The sequence below is a fragment of the Podarcis erhardii genome (genome assembly GCF_964252035.2).
Source record: "Podarcis erhardii genome assembly, chromosome: 2".
NCBI classification, from domain to species: Eukaryota; Metazoa; Chordata; class Lepidosauria; order Squamata; family Lacertidae; genus Podarcis; species Podarcis erhardii.
This window is the reverse complement of record NC_138498.1, coordinates 49,027,719-49,054,721: the sequence shown is the minus strand read 5'-3', so window position 1 is coordinate 49,054,721 and position 27,003 is coordinate 49,027,719. Positions and strand designations below refer to the sequence as shown.

Here is a 27,003-nt window from a genome sequence, read left to right as displayed (position 1 = left end):
TTTCTTGTGCAGACACGCATGCACACGCACCCCCCCCTATTATCTTATCTGTCATCTGTTTCAGTTAAAGAGGAAATTTTGTCTTTCTCATCTACTAGTTCCTGAAACGAGTGTAATTTTGAGCTCTCTAGAAATTATATAAGTCACACTGAATTTCTTTCAGATACCTTAGGATCCAATTTCCTCAACAATCTGAGGAATGAGCAATCAGCAAAGTCAATCAATGCTTTATCTGCCCAGATAGAGCACGGTCCCAATATCCTGCCCATTTGAACAGCAAGACTTGTCGTCTGAGTTCCAAAAGAAACTGCAGTATTGAAATCCCTGGAGAAAGAAAGCTTAGTAGGGTGTAGCCATCATTTATTAGGCTATGAGTTGAGCAGAGCAAGTATGGGAAATATTCTCTGTCGTGGCATGTAGGATTGTGAAAGCTGGGTCCTATCCTGGCAGCTGCTATACATATGCATGCATCCTAAACATCCATAAATTGTAGTTGCATTTTAGGTTGCTGGGCACTGTAGTACAACTGCTTCTCCAAAGGACATTCAAAACATTAGCAGTTATCCAAATTCACTTGAATGTCATTACCGTATTCTCTGAGCTGCACTGAAAAGATGTGCACATTTGTAAATAAATAAATAAAATTTAAAGGCAGATATTCTAGGGAAGGGCCAGAGCTCAGTATTAGACTATCTGTCTTGCATGCATAAGGTTTGAAGCTCAATCCAGGGAGGGATGGGAATGTCCTATCTGCAACCATAGGAGCTGCTGCCTGTGAGTATAGGCAATGCTAATCTAGATGAATTGCTGATCTGACTCTGTATAAGGCAGTTTTATATGTTCCTATGCTTTTCTCTAAAACGAAGACCACCAGTTAATTCACAGGATGGTTCTTCTCTGTATAATTCTCTACCCGTCTATCCTTACCTGAAAATTCTTTCACCCATCTCAAGCCTCCTCCTTTGACCTTGCCAAACTTGAAAAGCAGTTTTCAATTACGCAGAAATGCCCCAAAGGAATTTAGAGTAGATTATGCCAAATAAGAAAATGTGTGCAAAACTAGTGGTCTTTTGAGGCACAGAATATGCTGCCTTGTCCTTGAACCATCATGAAGTCCTACCTGTTTATCAGCTAGACACAAAATGAATGTGCAACATTATTTTGAAAAGAGCCTTACTCATAAAAGGTCGTCCATGCTGTCTCATCACTTTTTGTTGCCAAGAGACCACTGCTCCCATGATAAGTCATTAATCCAAGTTCCAAGGTCTGGGTTGACACTACCTTAAGCCCACCATTTGTGCCAACAGCAAGAGTCACTATTTGATTGTCGGGCATTAGAAAATGACGTGGTGCTCCATTGGTATCCCGCCGAATTTTTAGAGAGTTGCCATTGTTATCAATCACCTCCGTCACATCATTATCGGCACTATAGGTGAAATTATATAGATATTCTCCCGTAACAAGGCTGAGGGTATATTGGTGGATACCGTCAATGTTGAAGACATACAGTTCCTGCTCTCCCGGAGATGCAATTTCATATTGGTTGAAAGAGTTAAGAACAGGTTTGTTTTTGCTGACAGCCCTGATACGTATATTTCCAAGATCTGCTATGTAAATAGTGCCATCTGGTGCCACAGCTAAGGAGGATGGGGTATTTAAGATGGCATCAGTGGCATAAGCATCATCGCCAGCATAGCAATTACAGTTGACATCATTTTTGCAGTCGCAGTCTGAAGCTGCCCCAGCCAAGAGGCAAATCTCGCCATTCGTGGTGACCTGGCGAAGCCGGTTAATTTTTTTCTCATCTGTTTCACTGATGTAAAGAATTCCAGTGTGTGAGATGGCAATGGCACTGGCTGACTCCAGTGCAGAATGAATGGCCAGTTTGCTGAGAGAGTAGTCTATACCAGGAACCTGGCAGTGCATTGGACGGCCAGCAATGATGCTAACCTGATGGTTCTCAGTGATCCGCAAAATGACATTGTTCTCCAGTACATACAGGGAGTTATCCATTGGATTAACAGCAAGGTCAGTCGGCCACTCCAGGCGCACCTACAAGAGGCACAATAAATTAGGACTGGTTTTAGAACAATCTGGACATTTCTTTGAACACATATAAATTATGTACTGAGATTCCTGCATTCAGGGGGGTTGGACTAGATAACCCACAGGGTCCCTTCCAACTCTACAATTCTATTATTCTATGTATGAAATAACAACTAATTGCTCAAATCTTAACTGAGCAACTCAAAGAGCTACGCTGTGTGTAGTTCACGTGGACACATTTCTTTTCTCTATTTATTAAAACTACACACAGTGCTTACAATGAGTAATGATATATGCAGTACATGGGACTAAACGCTTCAAAGATATATAGGAAAAGCAAAGCCAATTAAACACAATATGACCACAGCTCTATTTTTCTATCACTGAGATATGTCATCTGCTGCAGAGAAAACTTGTTTGTTATATCAGTAACTGTATTTCATCATCACTACATTCAAAACCCTTTTCCCCATCAGATTGGAATACACAGTGTTACCTAGGGAGAACAACTAGGCATTTATCCAAAATAAATAACCATCTGTTTTATTACAAACAAGAAGTAACACTCTACCTGGGTAACATCCATGCTGGAATCACAGCTTAGTGGCCGAACAGCAGTTAGGTCATTAGAGCCAAGCAGAGTTGATATTATTCCATTCTGATCAACTTTTCGGATCATTGTAGCATCAACAAAATACATAAGGCCATACTTATCTACTGCAATTCCTACCAGGGTGCAAAGAAAGTAAAAATGAGTTGTCTGACCTCATGGTTTGCTGATAAATTCACCAATTATTGTAGCTGTCCCTCACTTGTAAGTATTTGCTTCTGACTTTTTGAGCCGAAGTATGACGCCATATCAACCATCTCAAAAGTACTGCTCCATTAGAGTGAATGAAATCTTTGGTTCTAAATTCTCAACAAATTAATTTACAAGCTAACAGTAACACCACTAGTTTCCTGGTATTATATACAAATATATAAAGCTGACACTACTTTTCAATTTATTTTTTTGCAGAAAATAAACTAATTGAAATAACTGTCCATCTAGTCCGCTGTGTATATGTACAGTCTTAGTATCTGTTTGTTCTCTATGCTGTAATAAATCTGAGCTTTCGTTGCCCCACCAAAAACTGTACTACTGTAGATATTGTAGCCAATCTCCAGTCATTAGGCAAGGCAACCTCCCCCTGGTGCACTGTGACTCCAGTCACAAGTTCTTTGTAAACACATTTTGGCTGGATACCCATGTGCATATGCATGTGTGTATATGCCTGAACAAGTACATGTGTAAACACTACCTTCTTATCCTTTAAGTGCTTCTTCCTTTCCTTCAGATGTTACTGTCCTTGAGATACAGAAGCATGGGCACCAAGGCAGTTTTGGTAAGGAAAAGTACCACCAGTTATGCTGCCTACATCATGTAAGGTAATAGCTTCTGTGTTTGGTGCCACTAAGGTGAATTTAATTAGCACAATGAAAGAAACCTTATGCTGCAGAAAAAGCTAGAGGACTTCATATTGGTTTATTTTAAGAGGAACAATCAAGTTATAAAATTAATGTTTATCATTTTTGTATTGAAAAATACCCTAAGTGTCTGAATGTCAGATTTTTATGGTTCGCTTCAGCTGTGCTTTTCAAATTTATTGAGTCAGAATTATTTATTTATATGAGCCATTGAAGCTGGAATTTATACTCTTCCAATAGGTAGACATTTCTTTTATACAATGTTTGTTTATATTTCTTCTGCTCTACTTTCATTCATTCCCAAAGGGAAGACTAGCTGAAGCGTAGGCACTTAGGCTGCAGTTTTTTTAAGTGCAATATTGACAAGCAAGCAAAGGAAACATTAACCTAAGAACCATTATTCCATACAATCTTTTCATTTTTTTTAAAAAATTACATATTATTAAAATGGAAAATAAAGTTTGGCTTTTGTTTCTTTTGCAGAAACAGGATATAGACCAGACAGTGCCAACCACCTTTGCCCAAAATAACAGACACTTTTGCATCTCTAAAAAGATTTTGCTTCAGACAATCCTGACTGTTTGTACTTCTTCTCCACAATGGAATGTGAAGGTTATTGTTGTTTTGCAAAGGAACAGGGGCTGCAAGCAAACCCCATGAAAAGAATTGTCTGTGGGAAACACTTGCCAACCAGCTGTGATTCAACCAGAGATTAAAAAATAAGTCAGCAAGCAATGTTTTAATTGCCAGATAATTATACAGTGGTACGTCGGGTTACATACGCTTCAGGTTACAGATTGTGCTAACCCAGAAATAGTACCTCAGGTTAAGAACTTTGCTTCAGGATGAGAACAGAAATTGTGCTCTGGAGGCGCGGTGGCAGCAGGAGGTCCCATTAGCTAAAGTGGTGCTTCAGGATAAGAACAGTTTCAGGTTAAGAACAGACCTCCGGAACGAATTAAGTACTTAACCCGAGGTACCACTGTATATAGATTCAGTCTAGCTTCAGATTATAGTTTGTGCAACCTTTTACATCCCTTACCTCGTGGGCTCATTAAAGTTGCATCCACTGCTTTCCCTCCGTCACCACACCTGGCTTCATCAAAAGGCAGACACTGCTCCCCTGTACCTGCCACTACTTCAGAATTTCCAGCTAGGTCTTTTGCACCAGTAAGGGTTTTGACTTTGTAAATACGGCGGCTGTTGGTGTCTGATACATAGAGTGAGCCCGAAACAGGATCCACTGCTAGGTAGTACTTGTGGGCAGGGTTGTTGCTTTAGAAGAGAAGAAAGAGAAAACACAATGGCTAAACCAGACCCCACAAAGCATAGTTCTTGTCAGTAATGAACTGGGATATGACAGGGATAGTCTTGGGCAAGAAATGTAGATAGTATCAGTCCCACCACCCTTCTGTCTGAGGGTGACTCCCACCCTCCACCCCACAACAGTGTAACATTAGGTTTGGCAAAGCCTGCCCTTTTCCCAGTCCCATCCCTTAATTTGGTTATATTAGAGTTTGGGCGTGAGAAACTCAGCATCAAATCCCTTCTGTGCCACTTGTTGGCCCTGGGGCAAGTCACTATCTCTGAGCCTGCTCTTACTTCACAGGTTGCTGTGAGGACTACATAGGTAATGCCATGGATACCATCTTGGATGAAGGGCTGGATAAAAAAGTGACAAATAAATAAATGAATCTGAACAGGGGCTGCTGGGTAGAAGGTAGCGACATAGCAACTCATGTAATTTAATAAACTCTGGCAAGGTGTCCCATCTCAAATTATGTCTGCAATCCCATGCACACTTTATAGAAAAGAAGTTCTGTTGAATTCAGTGGGACTTACTTCTGAGTAAACTTGCACAGGATTGGGCTAGATGCGTTAGACACTGGCTCTTAACAGCTACACTCACTAACTGTTAGGAAGTGTCTGCCTTGTATAAGACCAGTTCACCTTGGCTTCTAGTCAATCTTCCTCTGAATATTACATCATTCTGTATCTTTTTGACAACTGGAAATTGTTTTATATCTCAATAATTTGGACACTGAAGATATATATGGTTCTCATTAGCTTCCATTTATGGATTGCTTTTTACCACCCATGTGAATCCATCTATTTTACAGAGCATGGCTGTTTCATTTAGGTACAGAGCTTTGAAAAATAATGTAGCCACAAATGCAAAATATATGGGAAGCCAACGTGAGATGTCTTCTGACAAGAAGCTGTAAATTATTTTTGAAAAAAGGTACAGCATCTGTGCCTCCTCGTAAAATCTTTAGCTGTCTTCCCACTGTGCCAAATAATAGAATACACTACAGCCTGCCCTGAAGCTGCATAAAAGACAAATAATCTCATAATTTTTAATTGCAGTCCTTTCCCTTCTCATTCTTCACTCTTCATAGATATGTTTTTTAAAATAAAGAGTTCTGTAACGCTTTATAATAAGATGGTCAGTTTGTGATGGTTAGAGGTTAACACTACCATTTAGGTATTCCAAGATGCTGACCTCACATTTAAGGTTAGTACTGAAGAAGCAAGACAGAAAAGTCTTTCTTATTACTCAGAATAAAAACATTCTAAATCATTCTCCGTCTGGTAAACCCTATGCTGTGGACTACTTCCACATTACTTTGAGAAAAGACTGACATACATCCTATCATCTATCTATCTATCATCTATCTATCTATCTATCTATCTATCTATCTATCTATCTATCTCTATCTACCTATCTATCTATCTATCTATCTATCTATCTATCTATCTATCTATCTATCTCTTCTTGCCTTTTTACTCCACTTTTCTTCTGTCATGGAACCCAAGGTGGTGTACAAGTAGTTCCCAGATGGTCATTTAGTCATGTACTGACCAGACCAAGGCCTGCTCAGCTGCAGCAAGATGCTGGCCTCATGTGCTTTCAGAACACAACCAGGGCATCCTAAGGGTGGTGGAATTGAGTTTTACGCACATTCTCTGCCCTGAAAACAAATGCCTCAAAATGAAGCAAATGCATGTTGACACCATTCCATCACACTTCTGAATGCATGTATGTTTTCACCCTCAATCTGACATAAAACCCTTTGCTGCACTATCTAAGTATGTACTTTGTGACACTGAAACACTGTCCTGATTTTTTCTTTTCCTTTAAACTCTAAAGACACAGATGGAAAAACAGCTAAGATTCCAAATCTGTGTATTTGTGACATAAAAACACCAGTATAGTGGCAAAAGTGGTAGCCAGCTTTTAGTTTCTAAACTGTGAACTACTGGATTTGGGCATTATAGGGGTCCTGTAATAAGGAGACAGCAACAATGCCCTTGCTTGCCCCATCCGATCTGTCAAATTTCCATCGCATGGCTCCACCGCAAACATGCTATACAGGAGTATAGCAGGCTCAACACTGCAGACCTTATTCTCCAATGCCTGAAGACAGCTGGGATCTCAATGGTGGGAGGCAGGGCAAACTGCAATCCACACAATTCTGTGAGAGCTTTCACACCTGAAAGGGCCTTGTGGGGGCTTTACAATTTGAAGTCTTACTTCCTAATCGCAAATGTTTTGGGATAACAATGGTTACTCTGTAGGAGGGAAGATTTATTTTATGATTTATAAAGTATTTATAGATATCCCATCATATAAAATATCCAACAAAATTAGCAGCATATCCTCAGAAGTATATTTGAACATGAGAAAAGCTCTGCTGGATTAGACCAAAGCTCTGTCTAGTCCTATGGCATATCTACCAAGACAAATGGAAAGGCAGTAGCTTTCTTTTGCTGTTGTTCCCCATTGATTTGGGGATACTATATAGCCATCATGACTAGTAGCCATTGATAGCTATATCACTCCGGAATTTGTCTAATCTTGTTTAAAAGCTATCTGTTGTGGGCTATCATTGCATCTTGTAGAAGTGAATTCCATAGTCAACTATTCACTTTATGAAAAAATACTTTCCCCTTTTACAATTATTTCACTATTGAGATACCTTGGGGTATTAAAAACAGGTTTTGAGATTGGGCTCTTGGTCATATTGTTATTAAAATGGGACTCTTGGAAAAGTCATGAATATATCAGGGAGAGGGGGAGGTAAGAGTGTAAAAGTCCTGAACCATGCACTAAAGTGTTGAGTATTTAAAATGCTCCTTTTCTTGTACCTCCTTCATAGGTTATTTGATGGAGAATACAATGGCAACAAAATGGTTCACTGAGCACAAGATATTCATTCACTACTATGCAACAAACAGAAGTGGAGTGGAAAGATGTTGCTACTGCACTCTAATTTGGAAGCAGGAATAGACTGCAGATTCCTATTTTATAGGTTGCATGCTTTTGTCTTATTTCTGCCCATGTCACTCAGGTGTATTAACAGCCCTCTGGTTATCTCACACCACCCCAACAAGTCTCCAAGAAATCATAGCTAAAGGTTGTAATACATTGCTGCAGAGAAGATGCTGATAATATATCCATCTCTAAGAGGACAACTTATAGGCCTCTGGTCAATTGCTAACATCAACTGATATCGCTAACATCACCATTACTTTCTTTGGTGAGGCACAATTGGATGATTTTGTTTCCCTTGTCAGAAATAGGATTCAGTGCTAACTGCAGCAGTACAGGCAATAGCTTGTACCCCCAAAATTAATGTACATCAATAGAATTGGGCTGTAGCAGTCACGCTTATAATGCCTTAGTTTTGAGGTAAACCTGTTTTTTCCTGTGTCTTCATACCATAGAAAGCCCATTATATTATTTGTGCAAGGCTGCAGTGCTAACTGAAACAAGCAACAAGTTCCCCAGATTTGACAGTAAGCTAAGCTAATGTTCTGCTGAAGTTTCCCCCCTATCTTGTGGGGTCAGTGGATGTCTTGAAGTATTACCTTATTTCTAATAAATCTGTTTTGACAGCTGTTCGAGGTGTGGAGCCAGTGAGCCACCTGCAAATTTAGAAATGTCAGCCTCAGCTATTCAAATAGACAACTGGACTAAATGGAGAAGTTCCTGCACAAACATGCCTGGCTAAAAACAGGCAGATGTAATGAGTATTTTAAACAAGATTTCTGCAGATGCCAGCCATGGGTGATATGGGGCAAACTTCTTTAAAAGCCAGTAGAGGCTTTAAAAATCAGCAGGACAAAGACAGAAAGTGAATGATCTAGTTATTTCTCTGCAGTTGGACCTACTGGCCTCTGAAGAGCCACACTCTTGGATTTTTGAGATAAACAAAACCAAACCCCATGAGCAAGGGGTTATGTTGAGACAAGTACAGAAGTAGGCATTCTTGCGGACAGAATAGTTAGGTGGTGTTACCCAGATTTTTGGAGGATGTCTGTGGATGAAGATATAGATATGACAAAAATCCAATCTTTCGTTAATTGTTTTCAGAGGGAGCACCTGTGACATTGTGAGACTCTTATAGTCCTATCCTATGGTTACCCTGGTAAATATGTTTTTAGGGCAGGCCACTACAACTGCCATCCTAGCACAATATCATAACATGCAATGTTGCAATAGTATTGCAAGCTGCACAAGTATGTGTTAAAACTGGTCTAAGGACAATAATCATACAGCCAAAGATGTTCCCTGGCACAGAAGTGGAGCATGTGGGAGAGAGACAGCGTAGGGGTCTGGTAGAACTGGGCTCCTAACCTGGGTAATTCAGTTTGCCCCTTTGACTGCAGAGCCCTATTATGAATACTGCTTCTTGGTAATACTAGAATATTGGGAGAATAAAATGCTGAGATGCTTCCGCTTAGGTATTTAGTGCAGCATTGCTATGTTTTGTTAATTCACTTTTTATGGGGGGGGGGTGCATGATGTTGCCATCCAGTCATTGCCATCCTAGTTCTTTTGCCCTTTCTCACAAAACAAAAAGTTTGAAAAATAAGAGAGTGGTACAATCTCCATAGCTGTATATGACCCCTTTTTGCAATTCTATCTTTTTAAAATGATGGGGTTCTTATGTGGGTATGGATGTAGTGGACAGAGGAACCTATTAAGCTTAGCACACACAACTGTACTTTCTGTGTGGGCAGTGCAGCTATTTTATTACCCCCTTTTTAAAAACCAATTTTATAGTCAAAAATTATTTCAATGCTATTAAAAACACACACATAACAGTGAAATACCACTTAAATGAAAGGTTGTTATAACATTATGATGCTATAAATGCATTTTTTAAAGTTGTGGGTGAACATATCAGATGACACAGCAATTTCTCCAAAACATCTCTTTATTTGTAAGCTGGAACAGAACTGGACTGAAGGGCTCAGTCAGCCTTCTTATATAGAGCTCCAGAACCTCGTTACTGTAACAACTTTCTAAAACTATCCAATCACTGAACGTCACTTTCGATCCTTAGAATCATAGAATCATAGAATCATAGAGTTGGAAGAGACCACAAGGGCCATCGAGTCCAACCCCTTGCCAAGCAGGAAACACCATCAGAGCACTCCTGACATATCGTTGTCAAGCCTCTGCTTAAAGACCTCCAAAGAAGGAGACTCCACCACACTCCTTGGCAGCAAATTCCACTCTCGAACAGCTCTTACTGTCAAGACGTTCTTCCTAATGTTTAGGTGGAATCTTCTTTCTTGTAGTTTGGAACCATTGCTCCGTGTCCACTTCTCTGGAGCAGCAGAAAACAACCTTTCTCCCTCCTCTATGTGACATCCTTTTATATATTTGAACATGGCTATCATATCACCCCTTAACCTCCTCTTCTCCAGGCTAAACATGCCCAGCTCCCTTAGCCGTTCCTCATAAGGCATCGTTTCCAGGCCTTTGACCATTTTGGTTGCCCTCCTCTGGACACGTTCCAGTTTGTCCGTGTCCTTCTTGAACTGTGGTGCCCAGAACTGGACACAGTACTCCAAGTGAGGTCTGACCAGAGCAGAATACAGTGGCACTATTACTTCCCTTGATCTAGATGCTATACTCCTATTGATGCAGCCCAGAATTGCATTGGCTTTTTTAGCTGCCGCGTCACACTGTTGGCTCATGTCAAGTTTGTGGTCAACCAAGACTCCTAGATCCTTTTCACATGTACTGCTCTCAAGCCAGGTGTCACCCATCTTGTATTTGTGCCTCTCATTTTTTTTGCCCTCTCATTTTTTTTTTGCAATACTTTACATTTCTCCCTGTTAAAATTCATCTTGTTTGTTTTGGCCCAGTTCTCTAATCTGTCAAGGTTGTTTTGAAGTGTGATCCTGTCCTCTGGGGTGTTAGCCACCCCTCCCAGTTTGGTGTCATCTGCAAATTTGATCAGGATGCCCTTGAGTCCATCATCCAAGTCGTTGATAAAGATGTTGAATAAGACCGGGCCCAAGACAGAACCCTGTGGCACCCCACTAGTCACTCTTCTCCAGGATGAAGAGGAACCATTGATGAGCACCCTTTGGGTTCGGTCAGTCAGCCAGTTACAAATCCACTGAGTGGTAGCATAGTCAAGACCGCATTTTACCAGCTTCTTTACAAGAATATCATGGGGCACCTTGTCAAATGCCTTGCTGAAATCAAGGTAAGCTACATCCACTGCGTTCCCTTCATCTACCAGGCTTGTAATTCTGTCAAAAAACGAGATCAGGTTAGTCTGACATGACTTATTTTTCAGAAATCCATGCTGACTATTGGTGATCACAGTATTCCTTTCTAGGTGCTCACAGACTGTTTGCTTAATGATCTGCTCCAGAATCTTCCCTGGTATTGATGTCAGACTGACTGGGCGGTAATTATTTGGGTCCTCTCTTTTCCCCTTTTTGAAAATAGGGACAACATTTGCCCTCCTCCAGTCTGCCAGGACTTCGCCTGTTCTCCAGGAATTCTCAAAGATGACTGCCAGTGGTTCTGAGATCACATCTGCCAGTTCTTTTAATACTCTTGGATGCAGTTCATCTGGCCCTGGAGACTTGAATACATCTAAACTAGCCAAGTATTCTTGTACTATCTCCTCAGTTATTCTGGGCTGTGTTTCCTCTGCTGAATCATTTGCTCCAAATTCTTCAGGTCGGGCATTGTTTTCTGAGGCAAAGAAGGCATTGAGGAATTCAGCCCTTTCTGTGTCCCCTGTTTGCATTTCACCATCTTCTCCTCTGAGTGACCCCACTGTTTATTTGTTCTTCCTTTTGCTACGAACATATCCATAAAAGCCTTTTTTGTTGCTTTTAACCTCTCTAGCAAGCCTGAATTCATTCTGTGCTTTAGCTTTTCTTACTTTGTGTCTACACGTGCTGGCTATTTGTTTGAATTCCTCTTTGGTGGTTTCCCCCCTTTTCCATTTTTTGTACACATCCTTTTTTAATCTTAACTCAGTTAAAAGTTCTTTAGATAGCCACCCTCGCTTCTTTAGGCACCTTCCATGTTTCCGTCTCATTGGTATTGCCTGAAGTTGTGCTTTTACTATCTCCCTCTTAACAAACTCCCAGCCATCATGAACTCCCTTTCCTTTTAGTATTACTGTCCATGGGATCTCACCCAGCACTTCCCTAAGTTTTATGAAGTCGGCCTTCTTAAAGTCAAGAAATTGAGTCCTAGTATGCTTGGCTGCTCCTTTCCGCTGTATAGTAAACTTCAGAAGAGCATGATCACTCGCGCCTAATGATCCTTTCACTTCTACCCCACTAACCAGGTCATCAACATTGGTTAGGACCAGATCTAAAATGGCTGTTCCTCTTGTTGCTTCTCCCACTTTCTGGACAATGAAGTTGTCTGCAAGGCCAGTGAGGAATCTGTTTGACCTTATGCTCTTGGCTGAGTTTGACATCCAACAAATATCCGGGTAATTGAAGTCCCCATTACTACTATCTCCCTTCCTTTTGCATGCTTGGCCATCTGTTCCAGGAAGGCATCATCTATGTCCTCTGTTTGGCTTGGGGATCTATAGTAAACTCCCACAATGAGGTCACTGTTATTCTTCTCTCCCTTAATTTTGACCCAAATGCTCTCACTTTGGCTTTGAGGTTCTAAATCTTGGATCTCTTCACAGGTATACACATCCCTGACATATAACACCACTCCTCCTCCTTTCTTGTCTGGGCTGTTTCTCTGAAATAGATTGTATCCCTCCATTATTACATTCCAATCATGGGACTTATCCCACCAGGTTTCAGTGATGCCTATTATGTCATATTTAGTTTGCTGTACCAAGAGCTCAAGCTCATCTTGTTTATTTCCCATGCTTTGCGCATTAGTGTACAGACATTGAAGTCCATTAATCATTCCCCCGTGTCTCTTATTTAAGGATTTTTTCCTCCCACCACTAGGTCTGCGTGCTGTTTGCTCCATTTGGTCTATGCCATTTGGATGATCATCTTCATCAATTGATAGACTCCTACCTTCAGGAGCACTGCCTCCCTCCCCCACATTAGTCAGTTTAAAGCCCTCCTGATGAGGTTTCTGAGATTTTTGGCAAAAACATTCCTCCCAACTGTTGTGAGGTGCAGCCCATCGCTTGCCAGAAGTCCATCTTCAAGAAACTGCAGTCTGTGATCTAAGAATCCAAACCGTTCCTGTTTACACCATTTGTGAAGCCAGCTGTTCACTTCCACTATTTCCCCCTCTCTCCCTGGGCCACGTCGTTCAACTGGGAGGACAGATGAGATGACAATTTGTGCATTTAATTGCTTCAATTTCCTGCCCAGAGCCTCGTAGTCTCTTTTGATCTTATGGAGGCAATTGCTTGCAGTGTCATTGGTTCCCACATGAACCAAGAGGAAGGGGTATTTGTCAGTGGGTTTTATGATTCCTTGCAATCGTTCAGTTACATCTTGGATCTTAGCCCCGGGGAGACAGCACACTTCCTGAGACATCTTGTCAGGCCCACAGATCACTGCTTCTGTTCCCCTCAGTAGGGAATCCCCTATCACCACTACACGCCTCCTCTTAGGTTTGGTCGGGGTTCTTCCGTGAGCTGTCCGTTCCAAGGTCGCCTGCACATTCCCTGAGGACTGACTTTGCTGCTCGTCTTCATATACCTGATTGACTGTAATGAGGGAGAGATCCTCAAATGGAGTCTGCTCTTCGTCTTCCATGCTAGGGGAGAGGACCTCAAAGCGATTGTGTATTTCTAAACAATCAGAGCGAACCCTGGGCCTTCTACTTCTTTGAGTCACGTTTCTCCATATATCCGGCTCCTGTGTTGGTGAACTAGCCTCCTTCTCAGGGGAGTCCCCTGTCTCCTCCTTGGTGGAGACGGTGTGCTCTGTTGCTTGGTGGAGATGGTGTGCTCTGTTGCATAACTATCTACAGTATGCATCCAATCACTGAACGTCACTTTCGATCCTTCATTTGCATAACTATCTACAGTATCCCCCTGCTGGCCCAGGGGGAGAACTTCAGTACATAACAGGAAATACAAAAACCCTTTTGAGCAGCTGCCATTTTAGCAAGATGGTTAATGGTGTTGATCTTAATCAGTATTATTTTAAAATTATATATTCTGGGTGGGATTCACCTAACAACACCTAATGGTGTTGATCTTAATCAGTATTATTTTAAAATTATATATTCTGGGTGGGATTCACCTAACAAATACAGTCAGCAGAAGCCCTCTGCAGGGGCTTCCATTTGCGCATTTAGGTTTCCCCCACCTTCTTCCCCACTAAATTTGCTTGGGTTGCCCAGAAAATCCCGCAAAACAGCTTGGCAGTGTGAGGGGGCATAGTTCCACCTGACAGGATGATACGTTCACATCAACAAAATGTTCAGCATAGAGTGATGTTGAATTCCATCCTTTGTTAATTATTCTTTTAATGACCAGAACTACACACACCGCAAACAGCCACAAATACAACCACAATTTCATCATTCCTCCTTCCTAGTTCAGTATCCTTTAATATAAATATGCTAATATAGGCGGCCCCTCCGGTCTCTTTGGGGCTTCCTCTGCCCTCTATGAAGTCCTCTTTGGGCTCCAAGGAGGGTCTTCTTGTGAGCCACAATGATTTTCCAGCTCTCTCTCACCATTTGCTGGTTTGAATCTATTTATTTAATTATTCTCGGCACCACGCATATACGCAGTCTCATGTGAGTCAATCGTGTGTAAGTAGGATGTGAGTCAATCATGTATAAGTTGGTGGATATTTCCACCAAATTTGCCACACATCTGTTTTATAGTATTTATACCTCCAGCATTCAGCTTATTATTAGAGTTTTGTAATGCTATAATATAATAAGGTCATAATACTCTAAACCCACACATTATCAAACTCCTTTCTGGTCACCGCCTTTAATCGCCTTTCTAACCAACTTTGATTTTCATCATTGTGTTGTTACAATACAGCAGCATTTTCATTTAAGTGGTGTTTGACTATTCTTATATATATCTGATCATTTCCTGAGGCTGATGGGAGTTGTAATATGACAATATCTGGTGGGTACCACATTAGCTACCCCTGACATGCACCAAAAGTATAACTTTTCCATGTTTGGGACAACAGAAGCAAATTTGTGATATTGGTAAGGTTAAGCAATGAGCACAGTTGTGCACTTGTGCACATGTTTCCTTTATTTCCAATACACTATTTTTTTCTTTTATGTCCATTTATCGGGTCAAATGCTTTCCTTTTAACACTTATATTAAGAAGATTCTTTTTTCAAATAGACAGCACTGACTTCACAGGAAACTTAAGAAATATAGCTTCCCCTTATTTTCTACTTTGATATATTAACACACACCTTTTTTTAATTAACAGCTACCACTAAACTTAGTTCTAACCAATACAAATGCATTCCTTTTTGAACACTGATGTACTGATTTATTTATTTTTTTACTCTTTAGCATATGGATACCAGTTTTTGTCAGTTACAAGCAGCTACAGCTTGTGTGGCACTCACCACAGCATCTACTCAGACAAAAGAAGGTACTTAAAGAGTAAGCTAGGAAGTGAGGGAAACGGCAGGAAGTAACATCATTTTGGCCACAGTGTGGATATATTAATAGAGCCCTGGGCTCTCCTAGCATACACATCACACCCTTCAACAACATGAATTCCATCTAATTAATCTAGAAGCTTCATTTTTTGTTTCCACAGGTTCATGCCACAGTTGGCAACTTATAATACATATTTTCAGTCATTGTGAAAGAGGAGAGCAATTATATTTATCAAAGTCATTTAGTCATTGTGAAAGAGGAGAGCAATTATATTTATCAAACACAGCAGGAGGCTTACACTATCTCAGACACCAAGTTTGAGTTACAGGGCCAATATATTTATCCTGGTCCAACTGGGTTGATGAGCTAATACCTTGAGTGTTTAGTGTAATGTTTTATTTGTTTTATTTTGCAGTAAATTAACTTTTGAATACAGGCAGCTCCAGGAATTGCCACTGGTGCTAGCAAGCAGATGCATGAGTGTTTCATGCTTCTACTGTGCTTCTACTGTAATGTCCAAGATGTACATGCACCTAAAGAGTGAGCAGAGAAACTGACCAAGAAAGGAATTAACTATTTTGCAAAAGAATTCAAACTCTATTTGAAATAATAACAGATCAACCAACTAATATTGTATTAAAAGGGAGGGAGGAGCTGAATCAAGAAAAAAAATTAATGAGTTGGAAATGAGTTTTTGACCCATTTCCAGTTCATTAGTGCCTTCTGAACCCTCTCCAGAATTTACAAAAGCCACTGCTGTAGTTTGCCTCAACCATTTAAGCCAATTACAGACTGCAGGGAGAAGTGCTCATATAAAAGTTAACTTGGGGTTCATTATACTTGCATTCCATTAGACATTCCTAATTGCTGTCAGAACTTATTTGGTTGCTTTTTGACTGCAGTGTATAATTGCTAATGCTTATCATATTCATAACACACAATTAGCATATTAATGTTGCTATATTTGATACATTTAAAACAGAACATTGCAAAAGAAGCACAACAGAAAAAGTAAACACAATGGAACAAACTATAGTAAATAACGATTGGTCTTACCTATGTTTAAATTCTTTATTTCTTTATAGGAAAGAAACAGAAAAGAAAGAGGGGGGAAAGGAGAACAGTTAGCTGAAGTAAAGGCTATAAAGCAAACATAACATTTTATCTTATGCGACAAGAAGACATGGCAAAGGAAACCTCTTTTTAGCTTTAGCCTTAGGTTAATTTAAGGATGAAGCACAACAGTCACAAGATAGTTCCCTGCTGGAATAGCCCCTCAAGGCATTTTTTTTTGTAAGAAACTTTCTGGATCACTGAAAAAACATCATGTGTAAAACCGTCCTGTCTTTTATACTGACAGTGAAAAGAGTTGGCAGCTGCCTGTCAGCAGGCTTGATGCAGTGTAGGTCTGACAAAAGTGAAATGTGCTAATATCCTTTCCATTCAAACAATTGAACCACAAGAGTTTTTAAACCCTGAGCCCATCTCTACTTTGCAACTGGCTTTCCTCTTCAGTCCCTAAAATTGTCACTTAAGGCAGGTTTGACTGTCAGTGCAGTTATTCATCTTATGTGCTGTCTAACTGAGCAGAAGTGCTGTTTTATAACAGAGCAAAGCGACACTGAGCTTTGTAAATTCACACAGTATTAATCAGTGTTTATCTCAGCACTGTAAGATGAGATTTTATATTAAATTTTAGGGTCAGGATGTATATATATATATCACACATATATGTGCATACATATGCCAATACTAATACCAATACCTATTTATCTTGCAATGTTTGTAAGCCATGCTGTGGGATGCCTCTTTTGCTATATACATGAGAACAAAAGTTGAGCCCTGTCAAATCAATCACTGGGTTAGTGCAGTGCAGAATCCTATTTCTTACAGTAACCACAACTAGATACTTCAAAGTAGCCTACAATCAAGACGTAACAGCAACAAATTCCAGGAAATGGTATTCAGTGGCATACTGAAACATGACTGTGCTCATTATGTTATCAGGCAGTTATATGTGATCACACTTTCAATCACATTTGCCTCTGCAAAAGTTTCAGCTGTCTTGGTCATACTGCTGCGTTTAAAACAGCTGCACGACCCATAATTTCTTTCTAAAATCCTTTAATTTTTCATACAACAAATGTTTCATTGTGGGGAGTTTTGCCCTGCTTTTGTTGCACTATAGAGCAAGATTACCTCTCCAGACAGGAGTAATGCAGTAACACCTGGGACGCACTGCAGAACAACCAACAAAGAGGAACTATATGTGGATGATTCAGTTATAAATCCACCACTAATACACTGTTATTGTGTCAATCACGTGTTGCACAATACACCTGCCCAAAAACCACCAGTCTGGAGGAACCCTAAATATAACTATCCATCGTGTGTATGGGGGAGGAGCCCATCTGATTCCAGGTGGCCTTAGTAGAAAATGGTGCGGCTAAACTGCTGCTTGAATTCCTATTGTAATCCTTGGAAGAAGGGATAAGGCAACTTCAAATATACTCTGCTCCAGCAGCCTTCCCTAAATTGAGTCATTCATGTTTACATACTAAGCTACAGTGGCAGGTAGTGCTGAAAGCAACAACGATATAGGAAAACTAGAAAGAAGGACCAAGTACAAAGGCATTTGTAGTGGTGCAAATAGCATCAGAATTACCTTAATTCCAAAATGCTAGTGACATTCCTAGAAGGAAAGATGCGCCGAATGTAGTTGAAATCCCCGACAAACAGGCTTCCATCAATTCCTACCGCAAGTGCCACAGGGGCCAGAAGTTTGTTTCCTTCAGCAAGACCATTACAACTTGGACAGGAAATACTCCTTCGACGACCGTTTCCCATGATGCTGGAGATTACAGCAGGCTGCTGCGTTAGAAACTGATTCTCTCCACTACCTTTGTGTAGAATACCTAACAAGAAGAAAAGCAAGGACTTACAATAATTCATAACAAATGACTGTTAAGTGGCTGAGCCAGTTTACCACTGGTGACTGTTTAGGATCCAACACATCCACTGACTCCTTTCCCCCCAGTATAGGTCCAAACCACTTTATGCTATGTCCCTTGCTCTCTTGCTTGCAGCTGCCACTAGCAACTGTTTCTTTTCACTTAGCCCTGGTCACAGCTGTTTCACTTTTTGTTCCCCTGTAGCAGGGGTGGGGAACCTATGGATGGTACTGACTACAGCAGACCCACCCATGAGGTAAGGTGAGGCAGCAGACTTCAATGTAGGTCTTTCCTCCCCCTCTTGTTCCTGATGAAGATCTTCACTCACCCCTTTTTCCTTGGCGGGGAGGTCAGCACAATTTTGTGGTTCACTTCAGAGGCCAATATTTCTTGGGCCAGCCCTGACTACAACTCCCATCACACCTGACCGCTGGCCATGCTGGCTGGGACCGATGGGAGTTGGAATAAAACACTTTCCATTCTTGATATTTAAAGTGTGGTTTATGGTGGTTTTGCTTGTGTGTGTGAATGAACATTTAAACATGAAACCTGCCACACGTGTCCCAAAGAACTTGATGATCCTTGGGGTCCCTTCGAACTCTAGAATTTATGAAAGTGATAAAGTGCAAGAAAACCTTTGCCGCTTGAATCCTTGCACAAAGAGGCCCCAAGAAGCACTTTTAGGAGAACTATACACCTCACAAATTGTAGAAATAAGAATATGCATGGTGAGGCGTAGAAGGGAAGAGAATATCAATATTATATTCCATTCTTATATGGAGCTTCTGGTGGTCTCCCATTAATGGAAGAATTACCGTATTTTTCACTCTATAGGACACACTTTTTCCCTTCTAGAAAGTAAGGGAAAATGTGTGTGTGTCTTATGGAACGAATGCAGGCTGCACGGTTAAGCCCAAAGCCAGAACAGGGAGATGGAATGCTGCGCAGCACTCTGTCTCGCTGTTCTAGCCTGGGGATGGCTGCGCAAAGCATCCGTAGGGCAGTGGGGTGCCTTCACCCCACTGCCCTGCGGAGGCTTCAAAGGCTGTCCCCGAAGCCAGAACAGCGAGACGGAGCGCTGCGCAGCCCTCCGTCTCACTGTTCTAGCTTGGGGGTGGCTGCGCAAAGCCTCCGCAGGGCAGCGGGGTGCCTTCACCCCGCTGTTCTGCAGAGGCTTCAAAGGAAGCCTTTGGAGCACAGCAGGACCTCGCACTGCACTCCAAAGGCTTCGGGTTCTTTTCGCTGAAGCCAGGAGAGTCTTGCTCTCCTGGCTTCAGCAAGAGGAACCCGAAGCCTTTGGAGCGCAGTGCGAGGTCCCGTTGCGCTCCAAAGGCTTCAGGCGACTATCCCTGAAGCCTTTGGAGCGCAGCGGGACCTTGCACTCCAAATGTTTTGGGTTCCTTTTGCTGAAGCCGGGAGAGCAAGACTCTCTTGTCTTCAACAGAGAGGGAGAGCTGCGCAGCGCCCCTTCAGCGAAGCGGGAGAAGAAATGGAAGGGACTCCGTTTCTCCTGCCGCTTCGCTGAAGGGGTGCTGAGCAGAGAGGGGGAGATTTTTTTTTTCTTGTTCTCCCCCTCTAAAGCAAGGTGCGTCCTATGGTCGGGTGCGTCCTATAGAGGGAAAAATATGGTAGGTTTCTATTTGCCTTTCACAGTTGCTTAGTTTCATAAATGCTGCAATGGCAAAGTCAGTGGATTTGTGTTCCCTTGCCCGCTGGCCACCCAGCAACCTATCTGCTATCACTTCTCATTCCAGGCGTTCTGTGCAAGGTGGTCTTGGATATCAGCTGCATCCAGTGCTGCCTTGCAGCAGCTAATACTGTTCGCAAGCTCTAGTGTGGCAGCTGCTGCTTGTGTGGACTTCTAGCCGCTAATGTAATTCAAAAAGGCCAAAGGCACTGGCCAAAGGCAGACAGAGAACTCTCAATATATCTCAACTGTTTGCTGCAGTGTGCTATAAACCAGTCAATGAACACCATATGTAATGCTTATGGTTGGCATGCAAATAAACCCATCAGATGTCAGCACAAGCACTCCTTGATATTCTGGAGGCAACCATGAGAATAGGGCTTGCACCCAAAGCTTAAACACATATTAAAATTGGTGAACTTACCACTTTTTATATTAAGCACATGATGTTTTTCCAAAGACCAGCCCCCTAGATTTGAGGGGTCAAGTTCAAATCCTTGGAGCAGGGCAGTTCTTTTCTCCCATAAAATCAGACTAGGGCAGGTCTCATACTCAAATCCCACAGATACTGAAAAATATGTATCAATAATCAGTGATTGTGAATGATTTGTCCTCTACCACAAACTACTGTTCCCAATATATTATCTTTTATTCTGAATTAAATTCAGATAATTGACTGCAGTTGACTGAAAAACTTGATTCACTTATACCCAGGGGAACTATAGATCCTGATAGTTTGGGGGAGGGGTGGGAGCAAATGACTGATTTAATGAGGGAGAAATAGGGGGGAAGTCAGTTATGATGAAAAGGCTATATTCTATTTTTAATTAACTGGCTGTTCAGCACTGACTGTATTCAATATATATGCTCAATACAGTATGTGATTATGAAAAAAGTGAAAAAGAGTGTTAATACATTAACTGATGCACTAAATATACAGTAGTGAGATTTCTTCATGTGGAGACCTTTAGAAAATATAAATTGCAATCGATCACTCCTACTTTATTGTTTACTGTAATAATTATTTATGGAATCTGAAGAAGCCACCCATTATGTGGTACCAAACGGGTTTGCCACTGCACTTTTACTGAGAAAAAAGCCACAGTCCACACTGGCTTCCTGATATTTCTTGTGGTAAGCACAGTGCATAATATATATTTTTAATGCGCACACGAACAGTTTTGTGAGTATATATTAAAACAGTGAGTTCCTTACATATATATTTTTTACCAGAAAGCTCGTGTGTTGTAGTGGATGGAAAGTCAAACTAGGCCTAATAGGAACTGGATGCAATGCATCGTTCAGGAATGAAGCTCAGTTGTGGCCTAATGAAGTTCTCTCTAAGCTTCATCTAGCTCACTGTATGAGGAAAACATGTAAACTGTCCTAAGCTCCTCCAAAATACAAATATGATAAATCAATAAATAAGCAAAGTATTATCTTCGAACACACAAAGGACACATGTGACATCAGTTATGCTGTAATGGCTTTTTTTCCCCAGATGAAATTTAAGATACTGCTGTTAGCATAACAGCCAATACTTAAAACCCGCAAAATGTGAATCTGATGGCTTACCTACAGCATCTGAGAGCCCATAAACCTTCTGGCCATAAGCATCCGTTTTGTCCCAAATAAAAGTGTAAGCCAAGTTGGGAGATGCTTGAAATGACTTTTGAAAAAGATGTCCTTCCACTGCAACCATCAGATGTACTTTAATTAAGTTCAGAGGCACAAGTGATTGTGTCATGGTGATCTTAAGCAAAGATTTGTATCCAGCAGTACGGGAACTCAGATAGCAGAGTTTTATGTTGGAGCCTGGGACTTCAATTTCTTCATGAAGAACCTGAGTGAGAACGCAAAGCACACTTCAAATATGCACCGGAAGAGAGTTTTTTTAAAAAATAAAAATAAAAAAGATATATCATGTGTTTTATTTCAAGACTGATGACTTTTTGCTGCTGAGATGTTTTAATCTGGTCTTCCTGCAATGGCCCAATTTAAAGTAATATTTCTGGATATTTTGGTCACTTTTATAGTTTCTTTTTTAAAAAAAACACATTTCTGGTAGATGTGGAAAAAGGAAACACATCTTGTCAGCAAGGACAGACACAAGTCTGACACGTATTTGTTTCGTTACTACAATAATTCTATGTACATGAAATACTCATGCCTGTCTTTATGGATGTGATTAAGACTTTCGCCTCCAGAAGTTTTGTACCCAATTTTGTTCAGAAATGCAATGTCAGAAATGGCCACAAAGAATGTCTAGACAAGCATTTCACCATTTCAAGTCCAAATTAAAGATTTTAAACTGATTTAAACATTATGCAGCAGCAACATTTACTGTATTTATATTAGTGTTTGATGAATACCAAATATGCGAAGGGTTGAGCGTCTCCCCATGCCAGTGAGCCCTGGCCGGCCCTGGCCCCCAACTTGTGCCTGCTATATATTCTGAAGTATTTGGATATGTGTGTCTCCCCCTTCACACTTTTGGCACGATCACCTGCTTGTGGCTGTTTTTACATTCATGCTTGATACCTGAGTCTCTGGAACAATGGGGTTTCGGCCAGGAGCATCACTGAAGAATGTGGAGAGTGGAGATGAAATTATAACTGGATCAGGCCGGATAAAACCACTTAAATCACAGCTAGGAATGGAATTCTCTTCAGTCTTCATTGCAAGTGTATCCATGGCATAGAAGCTGTTCCATGGCAGCCATACTGTCCTCTCTTGGCTCATGAATGGTGCTCGCTCAAAGTGTAGAGTTAGAGATGCTCCTCCATTCGCAATCAAGTCAAACCTAGGAAATTTTGAAGTTCACATCAGGAATAATTCTAGAGTGAGACAAGGGAATAGGCCAGCCTTTACCAACTTGGTGCCCCCCCCCCCCCGATTATTGGTCATGCTGGCTGAGATTGGGAGTTGTAGTCCAAAACATCTTGAGGTCACCAGGTTTGGTAAGGCTAGAACAGACAATGAAACATAGGAGAGTATCGAATAATGAATGATCAAGACCTGTTGGAGGCAATTGCTGACTTAGGTTATACCTAGATCAACAACAGTTGGCTCACTGGCGGCACATCATATTAACCATCAACCCACACTGCTGTATTTATGTGAATCTAATGCACTATTGAATCTAATGTGCACCTCAATTTTCAAAACCTTGAAACAAAAAAGGATTTGCTGGCAAATGTAAATGCCCCACCAAATCTAATGCGCACCCTAATTTCCGCAACGTAATTTGGCCTAAAAAGGTGCGCATTACATTTGTGTAAATACGGTATATGTACAAGGTGGGGCTGTGGCATAATGCAATATCCTGCAAAAAATGTGTAGTTGCTGGTGTGACTGTAGTGCTGTATATACACTGATTCAAAAAGTTTAGGATGTAGCTGAACCTTTGAACAACAAGGGAGTGTGTTAAAAAAAGTAAATTTACACATTTATTTAGAAGTTTTCATAGCTCATCCTTCCCTTCAAATCAGAGCACAGAGTAATTTACAACGCATGAGATTGCAGAGAAGATTAATAGATTCTTGCATCTATCTTCACTTCAACAGATGTGGGAAAATCCCTGTGCCTGATCTAACATTCTCAGAAGGGGAGTCTGAAGAACGCATGCAAATAGTGGTGATGAGATGAATTCTAAGTCTTTATTGACAAAGTAAAAACTAGCAATTCGCTGCCTCCTGATGATATTCACCTGAGAACAAGACTTGCTAAAGAAGAATCAGCATGGCTCCTGTAAAAGTAAGTCTTGTCTAACAAACTTTTCAGAGTGTATTTGAGTGTCAATAAGCATGTGGGTACAGGTGATCCTGTAGACACTGTGCACTTGACCTTTCAACAATTTTTTGATCAAGTTCTTTCCCATAGTCTCTTGACAGTCATATGATAACAGGACAGGTTTTATCCTCTTATGGAACAGTTACTAGCTAAGGGACAAATAGTTCTCATGATAGAGAGATGTAGGAAGTGGGTTCCCCCATGAATCTGTATGGGAACTGGTGCTTTTTAAGTTGTTCATAAATGATGTGAAATTACAGGTGAGCAGTGAGGTGACCGAGTTTGCTGATGACACCAAATTAATCATGGTGCTAAAAACAGATAGTAATTGTGAGGGTCTTCAAAATTGCATTAAAATGGCAAATGTGGTACAGTGTAAAGGTAAAGGTAAAGGTAAAGGGACCCCTGACCATTAGATCCAGTCGTGGCCGACTCTGGGGTTGCGGCGCTCATCTTGCTTTATTGGCTGAGGGAGCCGGCATACAGCTTCCAGGTCATGTGGCCAGCATGACTAAGCCACTTCTGCCGAACCAGAGTAGCGCACGGAAACGCCGTTTACCTTCCCGCCAGAGCTATTTATCTAGTTGCACTTTGACGTTCTTTCGAACTGCTAGGTTGGCAGGAGCAGGGACCGAGCAATGGGAGCTCACCCTGTCACGGGGATTCGAACCGCTGACCTTCTGATCGGCAAGCCCTAGGCTCAGTGGTTTAACCCACAGTGCCACCCGCAAAACAACAACAACCCCAATTTCACATATATGCTTATGGGGTGTGAGCTGTTGATGACCAAACAGGAAAGTGATATTGTGGTGGATAGCCAGATGAAAATGATGATCTAGCACTTATGAAAAAGGTGAACTGCATATTAGGGATCATTAAGAAAGGGAAAGAAAATTAAACTGCCAATATCATAACACCTTTATACAAATATATGGTGTGACCACACTTGGTATACTGTGTACAATTCTAGTTGCTGCACTGCAAAAAAAGATATTGCAGAGCTGGAAAAGGTGCAGAAAAGTGCAACCAAAGCTATCAAGGGGCTGGAACAAATCCCCTACAAGAGAGATCATGTGGAGATACTTACAGTGGTGCCCCGCAAGACGAACGCCTCGCAAGACGGAAAACCCGCTAGACGAAAGGGTTTTCCGTTTTGGAGGCGCTTCGCAAAACGAATTTCCCTATGGGCTTGCTTCGCAAGACGAAATGTCTTGCGAGTTCCTGCGGGTTTTTTTTTGCTCTCCCCCCCCTTCCTAAGCCGCTAAGCCGCTTATCAGCTGTTCCGCTGATAAGCCGCTTAACAGCTGATCACTAAAAGCCGCTAGACCGCTAATAGCGCTAATCCGCTAAGCTGTCAATGGGCTTGCTTCGCAAGATGAAAAAACCGCTAGACGAAGAGAATCGCGGAACGGATTCTTTTCGTCTTGCGAGGCACCACTGTAATTTAGAAAAAAGGGAGAAATTATGTAAAATTATGTATAAAATTATGCATGGTGTAGGGAAAGTAGATGAAGATATGGTCTTCCTCTCATAATACTAGAACAAAGGGTCATCCACTGAAGGATTTATTTGAAGCAGCATTTATATACTGCTAAATCACAAAACATATCAAAGTGGTTTACAACATTAAAAAGATTAAAAAACCATACAAAGATTAAAAGCAATTTAAAAACAAATATGCTAAAAACAAGCATCAATAAACCATTGTGAGAGATGTACTCTTAATTTCCTGCATAGGCGTGGCAGAATAAAAAAAGTTTTCAGCAGGGGTTTAAAAGTTGACATAGAAGGTGCCCGCTGAATGTCTATTGACAGTGTATTCCACAGCATCGAGCCAATGACACTAAAGGCTCAGGATTTTTTATTTTTTTTACACATTGCATAGTTAAACTTTGGGACTGCAGTGGTGGCCACCAACTTGGATGGCTTTTAAAGAAAGGATCAAACAAATTCTTGGAGGACAAGAGTATCAATTATTAGTAGTAATGAAGGTTGTATTATTTTTATATCAATGGCAGCACACCTCAAAATACCAGCTGCTGGGGATCAAAAATGTGATAGTGCTATTGTGCTCATGTCCTGCTTGTGGGCTTCCTATGGACATCTGGTTGGTCACTATGGAAACTGAATGTTGGATTATATCCAGAAAGGTTCTTCTATAGAAGAAATGTGAGATGCGTGTATATATTTTACTTATCTGCTGTTCACATGTTCTCATGATAGAAGTCATAGATGCAGATATAGCCTAGTAACTACTACTACAACAACAAGAACAACATATTTTTTGTATACAGCGATACCTTGTTTATAACCATAATCTGTTCCGGAGGTCTGGTTGTAAACCAAAACAGGTTGTAACCCAAGGTGTGCTTTCGCCAATGCCCCCCCCCCAATTGGTTGTAATAACAAAAGAAAAGGTTTGTAATCCAAAAAAAAGGGACACACACTTCAGGCTTTGACGCGGTTGCAATCCAAGATGGTTGTAATCCAAAACGGTTGCAAACCAAGGTACCACTGTACTGCCCTTCGTGCAAAGATCAAAGGGGAGTTAATGATACAATATGGATATGTATTGTATGTATAGCCTGAAACAATGTCTGTAATACTAGGAATCCTCTTCCCTTCTGGGAGCTCTAAAAATGACAGTTCAATAAGGTTCACCACTAAATAATTTTAAGCACCCTCACAAAAATTCCAATGGTTCCATGAGGAAATCATGAAAGTTTTATAATAGTTTAGAAGAGTAGTACAGAGATGGTCTTAAATGAGTATGCAGGATGACATCTACAAAATATTATCAGATTCCACGTAAATGTTTTTGTGATTTAATCCTAGCCATCCTTTCATTAGGTTGTGGCAGATGGCAGACAGCAATGATGGAAATTTGCATGACTGCTCTCTGTGCTGGATCAATTTCAAAATGAAGAAAATGTTTCTCTCCAGAATTTAAAAACACTAAACATTTCCTCTAATGAACCTAGTAAACCTGTGGTTTTCAAAATGAGAGATTGGCTTTCCTAGGGAGGTGAAGACATCTGGTAGAGAAGAGCTAAACCCTCCCAAATACTTGCCATAACTGGAGAGGTCATATTCTCTCCCGTCATTTAATCCAGGAAGCAATACTGTTCTGTACTGCATGCTATCTCTCGTTTGTATCAGCAAAGCTGAGAAATGGAGAGTGTAAAGCACTAGTTTCAAA

General features: G+C 41.0%; 1 protein-coding gene across 19 annotated transcripts in view; it reads right to left on the bottom strand.

Moving 5' to 3' along the window:
* Positions 1–27,003, bottom strand: part of TENM2 (teneurin transmembrane protein 2) — a 782,612-nt gene that overhangs the window by 34,991 nt on the left and 720,618 nt on the right. For 15 of the 19 annotated variants that reach the window (XM_081845776.1, XM_081845777.1, XM_081845759.1 and 12 more), the window contains 9 exons: positions 22,554–22,815; positions 21,588–21,855; positions 20,437–20,580; positions 18,040–18,289; positions 16,431–16,451; positions 8,386–8,442; positions 4,556–4,788; positions 2,618–2,772; positions 1,178–2,052 (listed from right to left, as the gene is read on the bottom strand). In XM_081845776.1, the coding sequence (XP_081701902.1) occupies positions 1,178–2,052; positions 2,618–2,772; positions 4,556–4,788; positions 8,386–8,442; positions 16,431–16,451; positions 18,040–18,289; positions 20,437–20,580; positions 21,588–21,855; positions 22,554–22,815 (2,265 nt within the window). The remainder of the gene's footprint in view (positions 1–1,177; positions 2,053–2,617; positions 2,773–4,555; positions 4,789–8,385; positions 8,443–16,430; positions 16,452–18,039; positions 18,290–20,436; positions 20,581–21,587; positions 21,856–22,553; positions 22,816–27,003) is intronic. The other 4 variants (XM_081845770.1, XM_081845772.1, XM_081845773.1 and 1 more) reach the window with 1 other exon arrangement.